This window comes from Sminthopsis crassicaudata, chromosome 1, assembly GCF_048593235.1.
Source record: "Sminthopsis crassicaudata isolate SCR6 chromosome 1, ASM4859323v1, whole genome shotgun sequence".
NCBI lineage: Eukaryota > Metazoa > Chordata > Mammalia > Dasyuromorphia > Dasyuridae > Sminthopsis > Sminthopsis crassicaudata.
The window spans coordinates 281504192-281517275 of record NC_133617.1 but is presented as its reverse complement, the minus strand read 5'-3'; the positions used below and the strand labels follow the sequence as shown (position 1 = coordinate 281517275).

The 13084-nt window shown below is 34.3% G+C and overlaps 1 protein-coding gene across 2 annotated transcripts in view; it reads left to right on the top strand.

Moving 5' to 3' along the window:
- The window catches only part of C1H8orf89 (chromosome 1 C8orf89 homolog), a 79196-nt gene extending 71316 nt beyond the window's left edge, over nucleotides 1–7880 (top strand). For both annotated transcript variants that reach the window (XM_074278877.1, XM_074278876.1), the window contains one exon: nucleotides 7575–7880. In XM_074278877.1, the coding sequence (XP_074134978.1) occupies nucleotides 7575–7723 (149 nt within the window). In that variant the 3' untranslated portion in view covers nucleotides 7724–7880. The remainder of the gene's footprint in view (nucleotides 1–7574) is intronic.
- The last annotated feature ends 5204 nt before the right edge of the window (nucleotides 7881–13084 follow it).

Genomic DNA, 13084 nt, shown 5'->3' with positions numbered 1-13084 from the left:
GATCAATATACCTAATTCTCCTGAATTCAAGGCATCTTCTGTTGACTGATATACACATGCACATGCACAGATACACACAGACAAACATACACACATCATTTCTACTACTTTCCCAAACTTTCCTTTTTTATCCAGGGTACCATTATCCTTTAAGGCACTCAGGTTCACACCTAACATCTCCAGCTGATACAGTTGTTATTTTTTTTCACTATATCTTGAAGACTCTTACCCTTTTTGTTTTATAATCATCACCTTATTATGTCATCATTACTTCTCTCCATGAGTGTTACAACAGCATTTTAATTGGTCTCTCTTATCTCAAATCTGTCCTCACTTTATCTGTTCTTGTATATAGCATTTATAAGCATTGAAATGATTTTCCTGTAATGAAGGTTTGATCTTAGTCCCCTACTGAGGAAGCTCACTGGGGTGATTCCTCTCGGATCAGATTGGATCAGTTGATCAACAGCTATTTAGCACCTAATAATGTGCCAGTTACAGGGGATTCAGAGACAAATGTGTCCTTTAATATATACCTGGCTTTTGAAGGCCATCTCAACCCAAGTACTTCAATCTACCTTTTCAATGTTATTATACATTATTTCCCTTCAGCACTTTGAGCCACAGGGGCCTTCTTGATAATCATTATGGGCTCTCCTCCCTGACTGGGATTTTCTTTCCTCATCTTTAAGGCAGCAAATGGAATGCTGGGCCTGGAGTCAGGAAGATCTGAGTCCAAATCTGGCCTGCATGACTCTGGACAAGTTACTTAACTTTTGCCTCCATTTCTCTACCTGTAAAATAGGGGTAATAATAGTACTTCCCTCTCAGGATTGATGTGAAGACCAAGAGAGATTATATCTGAAATGTACTTAGCAAGTCCTATCTTTCCTCTTTCCCTTCTCCTCTTAGAATTCCTCATTTCCTTCAAAAACTCTGTTTACAAGCCACCTTTTACCTGAAAAATTTCCTGATTTCCACCCCAGTCCCACTAGCTGCTCTTCCTGTCCTATTTTAAAAGAAATCTTGGGCAGCTAGGTGGCACAGTGGATAGAGCACCAGCCTTGAATTCAGGAGGACTTGAGTTCAAATGTGGTCTCAGACACTTAACACTTCCTAGCTGTGTGACCCTGGGCAACTCACTTAACCCCAGCCTCAGGGAAAAAAAAAAAGAAAAAAGAAATCTTGTAGAGATTTTGTATGTCCCTTTTTAAAATATATGTTATCTTCCCCTAGTAGTCTGTAAACTCCTTGAGAGTAGAAACTATTTTCTGGGTTTATATCCCCAGAGGATAGCACACATGCCTATTTCTCTATTGCTGTCTTTATAGTCAGGGACATTTAAAAATTTGTCATTTCAGTCCATGTTCTCCACCTGTAATTTCCAGTTATCCCACTGTTGTTCAAGTGAATTATGGAATCTTGGCTTCTTTGTTACTTACAGCTTCTCTTAAATTTTTTTTTTTTAAACTACTTAAAAAATATTGAAGTTCTCTGCTTTCCATCTGGAGAGCAATTTTGAGAGATGACTTCATTTTCTTTTTATTTCTATTAGTCTTGTTTCTGAGTTTTCATTTAATTTAGCCAATATCAGTTTTTTTTTTTATTTTTACCACTCCTGGGAAAGAATAATATAAAAATATTTGAAAAGTCACTTAAGTTTCTATATTCATTTTGGCGTGTTGGTTTTCAATAGTTTTGTGCTATTCTTTTACAGAAATAGCTAGCCGTCTTTTGAGACTCAAATGCATGAATGGATGTTAAGCACTTTGCAATGCTTAAAAGCACTATATAAATGCCAGTTGTTGTTTTCATTAACCTATGATCATCAGGTTTCCAGTCTGGAGATAACCTCATTCCCTGGGCCTTCAAATTTTGCTAAGCTCAAGTAGTGTTAATAAAGGAATACTGAGGTTTGCTGGTAAATGTTATCACAACTGGACTGGAAAGGGTAGAATGTATTTACATAAACTTTTAAGTTTAATCTGCATTATTAACATTTTCTTAAGTCTGGCCAGTCAATAAAACAATATATTAAATCCTGATGTGTAATTTCCAGTTCTTAAAATGTAAGTGATCCCACTGGAAATTTAATGATTTGTTCTTCCATGCCCGTGAGAGTTGGTTTAAGCATATTCCTGAATATAGTCCTGAGTCACTGGATAAATGAGTTAAGATGAACCATGTTTCTGGTGACTTTTTCGAAACAAAGATTCAGGCATATAGTCTGACAAAATATATTCTTTTAGAAAATTCTTAATAAAAGTAAATTTTCTTTTCATGAAATCATGATCAATTATATATGACTGCCCATAAAATATGTTTTTGTCTCTTGTTTATATAACAGTTCTGTAATAAGTGACTAGCAGAATTTGTAAGTATACAATTTTTGATGGATAATAAAATAGAACTGGTTAATATTCTGAGAGAAGAATCTACTGTTTGCTTGATAATCTAGCTAAAGAATCTACTTGTTCTACTGAAGCCAGGAATTTAGATTTTTCTTATGATATTGGCTGTCACATTGTGTTTTTTTGGGAGATAGGTAGGCCAGATCATGTTTAGGGAGGAAAAAAAACCATACTTTTATTATAACAAATATGCTTCCTCCAGCAATAGTTTTGGTACTGAGATTAATTCATGTGCATTTTGCAGAGGGGCAGTTATAATTTAATAAGATAGTACTTTCAGATGTAGCATTTCAAAAACCATTATGTCAAGACTTAAGATTATTCTTATTCTTTAGGGAATAATTCATGATATGATACTGATTTTATTTAGAATAATTACCAATTATAAAAGCTACTTTTAGTTACAATATTCCACATTTTAAACTTGTCATAATAGTCTCATTTTAGTAAACCAACTTAAATTGCAGCATGATATAGTGGTACAGTCTTCAAATTATGGACTCCTTGATGCTCTTAAAAGTTGAGAACCCCTTCTGAAGAGCTTTGTTTATGTGGGCTTTATCTATTGTTATTTAAAAATTAGAAATTAAGGCTAATAAAGACATAAATTCATCTAAAATAATAAATTTATTATGTTAACAATAATATTTTATGGAGAATAACTGCTTTTCCAGAACATTACAAAAGTCGCTTTATTTACATACCTTTCTAGATTTTTTAAATGTTTGGCTTATTTGAAGATGGCTGGATTCTCTTCTGCATTCTGTCTTTGGAATAAATTGTTTTGTTTGAAGTATTCAAAAAAAAAATCCAGCCTTAATACAGATATGTAATTGGAAAGGGAGAGATAATTTTAAAAAGGAAATAATTTGTTAGTATATTGTTATGAAAATAGTTTTGACTTTATATTCCTTTCCACTTGGGGACCACCAGGGGTCCACAGATCACACTTTTGGAATCACTAGGAACAGAGAGAAAGCTGGTTTTGGACATTTTGTCTCTGATACATACTAAGTGACCCAGTCAAGTTACCCAACCTGTCAGTTTAATTATAGGATTAAAATCTGATTAAACATTCCCAGTTCATTTTCTAAGACTCATTTGTTTTTTTGAGAGAATGGATGAGAGGGATGTTTTAGAAATAGTATTTGTAGATTTCAGCAAAACATTTAACAAAATTTCTGATGCTAAATTTGTAGACTAAATGGAAGACTTCTGGTATGATTAGGTTGATTTGGAACTGAATGAATAATGAATGTCCAAGATTCCATAAAGTATAGTTGCCTGGTTTTATATATATTCTAGTTTGTCAACATTCTTCCTAACTTGTGCTCATGAATGAATTCAACATACTAGATTTGTGTTGACCATGACTTTCCTCATTTTGGACATCATATATCCCATGTGAAGCCTTAGATTTCATTAATCTTTTGGTTGCTATGTCATACTGTTGTGTACTGATCTTGTAGTTCGCCAAAGCTCCCAGGGTTTTTGTTTTTGTTTTTTTTTTATGCTGAAACAGTTGCCATCACTCAGCTAATAAGTGATGTGCCTGAAACCAGATTTGAACTCATGTCCTCCTGATTTCAGGACTGGTGCTCTATTCACTGTGCTATTTATTAGCTGCTTCCTAGATTTTAAAAATAAAATAAATGTCTATTTTTAGTTCTGCCATCCTGTATTTAAGGTTGATATTTAAATGGCAGTGAAGGACTCTTCATTTAATTCCAATTAATTTTTATCCTATTGATTTAACTCATTATTCTTCATTGTGGGATCCTTTTTGGATCCAATTTCTGTCATCCTTGTTAGATAGTCTTCCCACTTCATGTCTGAAAAGTTGAAAAACATTATATCTTTGCCTTTATAAAACAGTGAGAAAAATGGCCTAAGAGAAAGAACAGATTTCTGGGGCACTCTATTAAAGACTCTTTTCCCAAATTGACATAACCTATTAATTATCTTGGTTTTATAACCTGAGACCATGAGAAACTTTGTCAAATGTTTTTCGAGATTTACATATATTATATCTGAAGTTCTATTCTCATTTACCATTTAGTTACCCTATCAAAAAAGAATTGAAGTTGATCTGGTATGGCCCCATCTTCATAAAGCTTTTCTGATTTTTAGTGATCATCATTCCCATTTCTAAATCATTGTAACTCTGTCACTTGATGATGTATTCTAGAATTTTATCAGGACTCAAAGTGGTAAAATCCATAGTTTTTAGATAAAATTCTCTTTCCTTTTCGAAAATTAAAGTTACATTTCAATTCCACAAGAATTTATGAGTGCTTACTTTGTGTTGCATTGTATTGTGAGGTACTCAGCATAAAAAGATAAAAATATCATTTGACCTTGTATTCTTCTCAAAGACACAAATCCTGTGGCATCTCTTCTACTCTCCAAAATTTTTTCAAAGATCACTAAGAATGGTTCATCAGAAGAGTTGAGTAAACCTTTTTCCCTTCCTTCATTAAAGAAGTGCAGGATTTTGGATGTGGAACTTACATATAGTATCAGACTTAGCTGATGTTTTGGTTAGTTTTGCTAAATTGTTTTGATTTATTTTTTTTCTTTTCTATTAGAATGACTGGCTAACAGGGAGAGATATATTCCAAAGTGAAGATAATTAAAAATTCATCACTTAAAAACTTAAAAGAATAATTTAATGGTCACATTTACCAGTCCTTTGCCAAGATATCAAATTTAAATAGAAACAGGTTACTAAACCATGCATAAAGATTCCATAGGGTACATAATGATGTTTTCATATATAATATTATCTATGTTTTATTGTATTTTTATTTATTTTGTTAAATATTTCCTATTTAAATTTTCATCTGGTTCAGTCTGCACTTAGGAGTTTATGTTTGACACCTCTGCTCTAGGTTGTAATGTGCCTGTGCTAAATTCATCAAGGGCTAATCAAGTTCTGTTACCATCTCTTCATGTATTGCATCTTCATTTATTTGTTCATAGTTTTTGTTCTTCCTAGTTCCAAGGTCATTCTTCAGTACTGGATTTGGAGGTAAGAATTGTTGTTCAGATATTTTTCAATTATGTCCAACTCTTTGTGACCCCATTTGGGGTTTTCTTGGCAGAGACTAGAATGGTTTGCCATTTCCTTCTCTAGCTCATTTTACAAATGAGGAAACTAAAGCAAACAGGGTTAAGTGGCTTACCCAGAGTCACAAAGCTAATAAGTATATATGTACCTGGATTTCAACTCATGAAGATGAATCTTCCTGACTCCAGGCTCAGCACTCTATCCACTGTGCCATCTAGATGTTCTAGACTTATAGGTATTACTATCTCATTTTAAATATGAGGAAAATGAAACTTGTGTATGACTTGTCCTTAGTTATATAGCTATTAACATTTAAATCTAGTACAAATTCTCTGACACTTAATAGTACCTTCCTTATTTTCAGATTCAAATGAGATAATGTAAAAAGTGACTATTAGTAGTATTGACAAAGAAAAGAGAAGCAAGACAAAAGTTGGGTATTTCAGCCTTATCATCATCATTTATCATCTTCATCCTGTTTATTCAAGCTTCCTTGCCCCTTCTTTGACCCACTCCTGCTCCTACATAGCTAACAAAAATCCTATTTTCTTTAGTATTATTTGACAGCTTTAGCTCTTCTCAGCTTTAAATCTCAAATCTCAAGACACTATTCCTATTAGAGTGTAATACTGTTTTGTATTCATCCTCATTCACTTGCCCTTTTTCCATCTTCAATAAATTTCTTTGAAAAATTGTGTGAGACTATGAGTTCCCTGTTTATGCATATTAGTCTCCTTATACTGCCATCTCTCTTCTTTTACTTCTCCTTTGTAATCATTTGCAGCATCCTCAAACATAAGAGGCAGCTTTATTGGGGTGCGTGGAAAGCTGATCTCAGAATCAGAAAGACCTGGCATATTCTCGCCTATATAAACCTGACAAGGCAATTTACACAGCAGTGCTTTAGACAAGTCTCTAAAGCTATAAATTGTACAACAAGTGCTTATCTTCTTTAATAGAGTTTGTTATCTGTCTAGATGTTCTTTATATCAGTGATATTTGTAGTCCTAGGCACTTTTCTGACTGCATATGTCATTCTTAACTCTTTGGGTATAATTTCCACAGTAGAAATATAGATCATTGGCTCATCTTTTTTACTTTAAATACTTTGATAGCTGATCTTCTACAATTTAGAATATATGTTAAATTGTGTCCAGCTTTTCACTTATTTATACCATTAATTTAAAAATTAAGGTGTAAACATCATTGTAACTGTTAAGTGACTTACCCAGGATCATACTTCTAATATATGTCAAGTGTCTGAGGTCAGATTTGAACTCAGTTTCTTCTGAGTCCAGTACCAGTGCTTTATTCACTGCATCACCTAGCTGCCCTCTTTCCTTCATTTCTACTTCAGCTACCAGTTCCTTTTTAAATCAGATGATAATTATGATGATAATATTAAGGTTTGCAAAACTCTTTACAATATTATTTCATTTTATCCTCACAACAACTATGAGAAATAGATGCTATTAATATCTTCATTTTATAGCTGAGGAAACTAAGGCAGACTACAGGTTAATTGATTTGAACAGGGTCACACAGTTAGCAAGTATCTCAAAGCTGAATTTGTCCAAATTCTACAAAAGGAGCATGATTAATATAACTTCAATTATCAAGCTTTTTCACATGTTCCATTTTACTTCTTCCTTTAGCCAGCTAAGTTGACCAAAAAAGGTCAAGAGTGAAGAAAAATAACAAAAACTATCAGTGAATTACTGATTGTCATAAAGATAATTGTTTCCTACAATTTTATATTATTGGAATTCTACCATTTTTTAAAAATACTGATTATACTGCATCCCTTTGCATTCCTTCCCTCCTCTTTGTCACTTGTAATAAAGGCATGATAACAAAATCACCATGATGAATTAATAACTTCTTTAAAAAATTTCTTACCATTTTCCTTATATTGATCTTAATGGATAGGTGGTGGTAAGTAGTAGCATTTCTGTTTGAGTATTCCGTGAAAACATAGTTGAAGTTCAGCTGTGAAGCAAGTATTTCACTTATTAATTAGATTTGTCAAAAAAAAAAATATATATATATACATGCCTTATTTAAGTCTCAAGTTCTTATGTCTTCTTTTTAAGGTTTTAGTTTTAGAAGTCCTCTCACTGGAGCATCACCAGAATATTTACAGAGACTTTCTGAACTGGCCATATTAGAATATGATACTATTCGTCAGGAAACAGGCAAAAAGCTTAAAAAAGTCAAGAAACGAGAGCTGTCAGACTGCTGACGAATACTGTTTGGAGTGATATTGTTTCTACACTGGTATCTGATGTATGTGTGTGGGGGGGATTTTTTTGCAGTCATGTGTAATATGATGTTTAATGATTTACCTAAAAATGGAAGTGTAAATAGCTAATAAATATTTTATATGTTTATATACTGAACAGTATGTGAAATATTTTGTGAACTTTACAAGAAGACATTTAAATTTATGTCTCATGGGAAGATATACATAGTAGGAAATCTATATATCTTATGATAAACATTTACTATACTTTATTTTCTATCAGTAATGCCTATAAATGAACTATTAGTATAGATATATTTATAAGCATTATATTTAGTATATGGTTTTTCTAAGGGAAATTATCCTTTGGCCACATGTAACACACTTCCATCAGGTTCACTCCTCCATTTCATAGTAGCATTGGCAGATTGGATTCCAAGAGGTGGAGCTGCTTCTAGGGATAATCCTATGGGAGGCTCTCCTTTTAACACTATCTCATGAACCCCAATGTGTACGCTTTCTCCTAATAATCAGTTAGCAAACTCAGAAAGGGATTTACTCAGATGTTACAGCAAAAATAGTACTTGTCACTCTAGAAATTGCATAAGCTTTGAAATTGCATAAGCTACAGTCTTTTCCCATTTTCAGCTTTGTTCATTTGTTGTTCTTTCTTTGTTTTAAAAGGGGACCAATGATATCAAGAGAGTCTCTTGAATGGGATAAATGAGGATTAAATGAGGCAAAGTTGTACAAAGTTATCAGCTTCACTTTCTTCCAGAGTCATCTGAGTCCAGTGTCGAGATTTAGGTCAAGATGACTGGTAATAGCCTCACTACAGTAGCAGACCTTGACCTTTTTAAGCTAAGGTCTTTCCCAAGTCTCAGTTTGTCTGAGGCAAAACTCATTCAGTGATAAAAGGTTAGGTAAGAATTGAGACAAAAGATGGCTTAATTTTCCTTCTCAAAAGAATCAACCTGGGGAGGGGAAGACCTTTAGAGTTTCTGGCCAGAACAGAAAACAATTGCCATCTGCACTCACCCTGAACCACCAAAACTCAAATAGCAAGTGAGTGAAGCTTGGGCTGGGATCTATTGTTGGCCAATCAATGAAAGCCTGAGTGATTTGGATTTAAAGTTGTGAGTACAGCAGGTAGTTCCATTTGAGTCACAGTGGGCTTTAACAAAGCCTGTTTTTTCAGAGCTATATTTCAAGAAATCAAAAATGAAACTACATGAGACAAAAGAGCTTTCCAGAAAAAGAAAAAGGTTTTGAAAAGCTTTTTCAAAAAGCCTTTCCAGCTTTTTGAAAAAAAATTATGGAATAAATATCAAAGGAAAGGAAATCTAGCCCCAAATCCTTTGTGAAGTATAAATAATCAAAAATTAAGCTTTAGTGTTCATGCTTCATCAGAACTAGTAGTAAATAGCTTCTGCCTTTCAGATTTGAGTGTAGCAAAAAAATCCTCCCAAAGCTTCCACCCCAGCCATTTCCTACCAGCTATACCTTGGATTCAGTTCCACCATCTTTACTTCTCCCCCATAGATTGTAAATTCCTTCAGTGCAGGGACTGTCTTTTTCTTTTTTTGTATACCTAGAACTTAGCACATAATAGACATTTAATAAATGTTTATTGGACTGAATAAGTTCAAAGCAAACCAACTCCCCCAAACCAAGGGCACATTCTTCTACAAGTATATAGTAAGTACATGGGGTGAAAAGTAGGCATGAGTACAGTGATTGAAGCACATACCTAAGAAACACTTATGGCCAAGGCAAGATACCACTCTACAACTGAAGGAACTTCATTAAAATATTTACTACTTGGGATTGTCCACCTTTGTCAGGGGAAGTTCAAATTCTGTCAGCCTTCAGTGAGGTGCTATCCACCCACTTTTTTGACAGCCATACATATCACTGTTAATAAAGTGATTTTGCTCGAGTCTGTACCTTAGTCTACTGCTTTTAAGTGTATTCGAGCAGGTTGTCATGTCTTGGCTGGATAGGTCAGCTACTACTGAGCTTGTCTGTCTCCTTAATCACAGTGGTGAACTGGTTGCTTGACTGATGGGGCACAGCTGCTGTCAGACTGCCAGGCTCTTCTCAGCTTGGTTTCTTTGCTGGACACGTTGATCGTCTGAAATTCTTGGGCTCCTTCGTTGATGGGGAGCTACAGTCTTTCCCCATTTTCAGCTCCTGGTTCAGCTGGTCAGTACTGCAGTCTCTGGTAGGAATGTTACATTAATGCTGTTTATTCACACTGTTGAGACTGGCAGAAGCCTCTGACTCTCTGAGAGTGTTAACTCTGAGCTTTATTTACCTCCGTGGAGGAGGCAGGAGTAATCTAACCTCTTCTGGAGAGGAACCATTTAGGTTCAGAGCAAGTTCCCTTAGTAAAGATAATGCACCCTCCTCTATGGTGACCACACCCAGTAGTACACTTCCTAGACTCTTCCTGGGGTCTTATGTATAAGTAACTAGGTACAGACGAAGGAATACAACTTTTTTGTTTTGCTTTGTTTTTTTTCTTATTTTTTTAATTTTATAATTATAACATTTTTTGACAGTACATATGCATAGGTAATTTTTTACAGCATTATCCCCTTGTACTCCCTCCTTCCCTCCACCCCCTCCCCTAGATGGCAGGCAGTCCCATACGTATTAAATATGTTATAGTATATCCTAGATACAATATATGTGTGCAGAACCAAATTTTTTTTTTTGTTGTTGTTGCTGTTGCAAAGAAAGAATTAGATTAGAAAGGTAAAAATAACCTGGGAAGAAAAACAAAAAATGCAAACAGTTTACACTCATTTCCCAATGTTCCTTCTCTGGGTGTAGCTAATTCTGTCCATCATTGATCAATTGGAACTGGATTAGATCTTCTCTATGTTGAAGATATTCACTTCAATCAGAATACATTCTCATACAGTATTATTGTTGAAGTGTATAATGATCTTCTAGTTCTGCTCAGTTCACTCAACATCAGTTGATGTAAGTCTCTCCAAGCCTCTCTGTATTCATACTGCTGGTCATTTCTTACAGAACAATAATATTCCATAACATTCATATACCATAATTTAGCCAACCATTCTCCAATTGATGGACATCCATTCATCTTCCAGTTTCTAACCACTACAAAAAGGGCTGCCACAAACATTTTGGCACATACAGGTCCCTTTTCCTTCTTTAGTATGAAAGAATACAACTCGAGAGAGAAATTAATCATCTTTACTGGCTTCTTAATATGTGGTTCAGCTATTCAAGTTTCAAACCCTTCCTGAAGTGTGAAATGTTCATTTTACATTTCAGTACCTTTGACTTTTCACCTTTTACTATTATGTATTTGCATTAAATATTAGAATTGTGAATGATAACTAATTCCTTATCCACCTCCTAACCATTTCTATGCATTCTTCTATTATGTTTAGAACTGGAAGGGACCTTAAAAAACAAGTAGTCTGATTTCTTTTTTTTATAAATGAGGAAGCTGATGCCTAGAGAAATGGAATGAACTATCCAGTCTTACAGCATGCCATAGCCAACCCCCAGATCTTCAGACTCCAAATCAATACACATTTTTTTATATGCAACAATCATGTTATTGATGGAGAAAGCAATTAGAAAAAATTGGAATAATTTTGATCTTAGTTGGGAACCAAAATGACAAGAGTTAAGAACCAGTATAGCTAACTAACTCCTCCACAAACCCCTGTAAACACATTTGGAAAGTACACTATGCCAAATCCCACTAGGAAAAATCCTAATGAGTCATTTCTCTGGTGCAGTGCAGCCTAGAGAGACTGAACCAAGAGGGTTTTCCAGTTAGCTTATAGGGACTCTTACTCTAAATCAGGAACTTGCAGAGCTGGGAAGGAGAAGGAAGCCAGAAGAATATGCAAACAAAAAGAATCCCACCATTAAAAGCTATTATAGTGGAGGAGACCAAAAGACGAGAATGACTTCAAAACATCTATAAGTATTGCCTCAAAGGAAACAGACTGAGTAGAAATTCAACTAGAATTCTCAAAGAAATGAAGCAAAGACTTCGCAAAGAGTTATAAAATGTTTTAACAAATGAAATGAGAACACTTGAAAAAATAAGATGAGAAATTGGAGACATAGAAGAAGGAATTAAGAGTTTGATAACAAGACATTTAAAACCTTGCTCAAACAACAAACCCCCTGAAAATTAGAATGGGCCAAATGGAAACCAATGACGTTATGAGGCAACAAATATTAAAATCAAAAAACTGGAAAAGATAGAAGAAAATATAAGTGATCTCATAGCAAAAGTAACTGACCTGGAAAACAGATAAAGAAGAAAAAAATGTAAGAATCATTTGACTGTCATGACAAAAAAAAAAGTGCATAGTCCTATTTCAAGAAGTCATTAAAAATTGCTCATCTCTCTTGGACCCAGAGGATAAGGTGGAATAGTAAGGTTTCACCAGTCATCTCCTGAAAGAACCCCCTAAATGAAAACTTCCAAGAACATCATACCCAAAATCCAAAGTTTTCAGGTCAAAGAAAAATGCTTTAAAAAAAAAATTCAAATACTGAGAAGTAACACTCAGAACCATACATGATTTAGTAGCTCCCACTATTAAGAACTCGGAACTAACCTTAAAGAAAGCTAGAGATATATAAGGCTAATAGCTAAGAATAACTTATCCAGCAAAACAAAGCATAATTGCTCAAGGAAAAAAGATAGGGACCCATGTTTTATTTGAATTAGTCAAAAGAAAGAGTACACAAAGACAGAGGCAGAGAAAGAATTCAGAAGTGCTTTTCATTCAACAGGGAAATATAAGGGGGAAAGGGAGGAAAAAAATGAGGGAAAGTAGAAAAAAAGGAATTGTTAGTTCTAAATAAAACACAAACTAAATGACAAAAATATTCATAGCTTTTTGAAGTGAGAATGGGAAAATGGAATATCAATAAAATTGAGAAATTATGAAAAATGTGATGGAATACTATCCATGTTCTCAGTTGGGGAAGAGCAATGGGCTAAGCAGATAAGGCAAATTTTTGCCGATGGAAAAAAAAATGTTCAAAAATATCAGCTTCTTGATTAATTTAATAAATTTTAAAGAGGATTTGTAGCTTGCCCATGAATTACACAATTACACACACACACACACACACACACACACACACACACACACACACACACACACATACACACACACATACCTGCAGAGACTTGCATCTACTTTGCAGTGGCCCAGTGGGATAAAATTTTAAGGAATTATTTGATGAACACAGTTGTTTAGTTAATCTGAATTACTTAGCTCAAGAACTCTCTATAATCAGAAAAGGCCTTCCTAACTAACATTGAATTGATGGTACTGAACTAAGGAG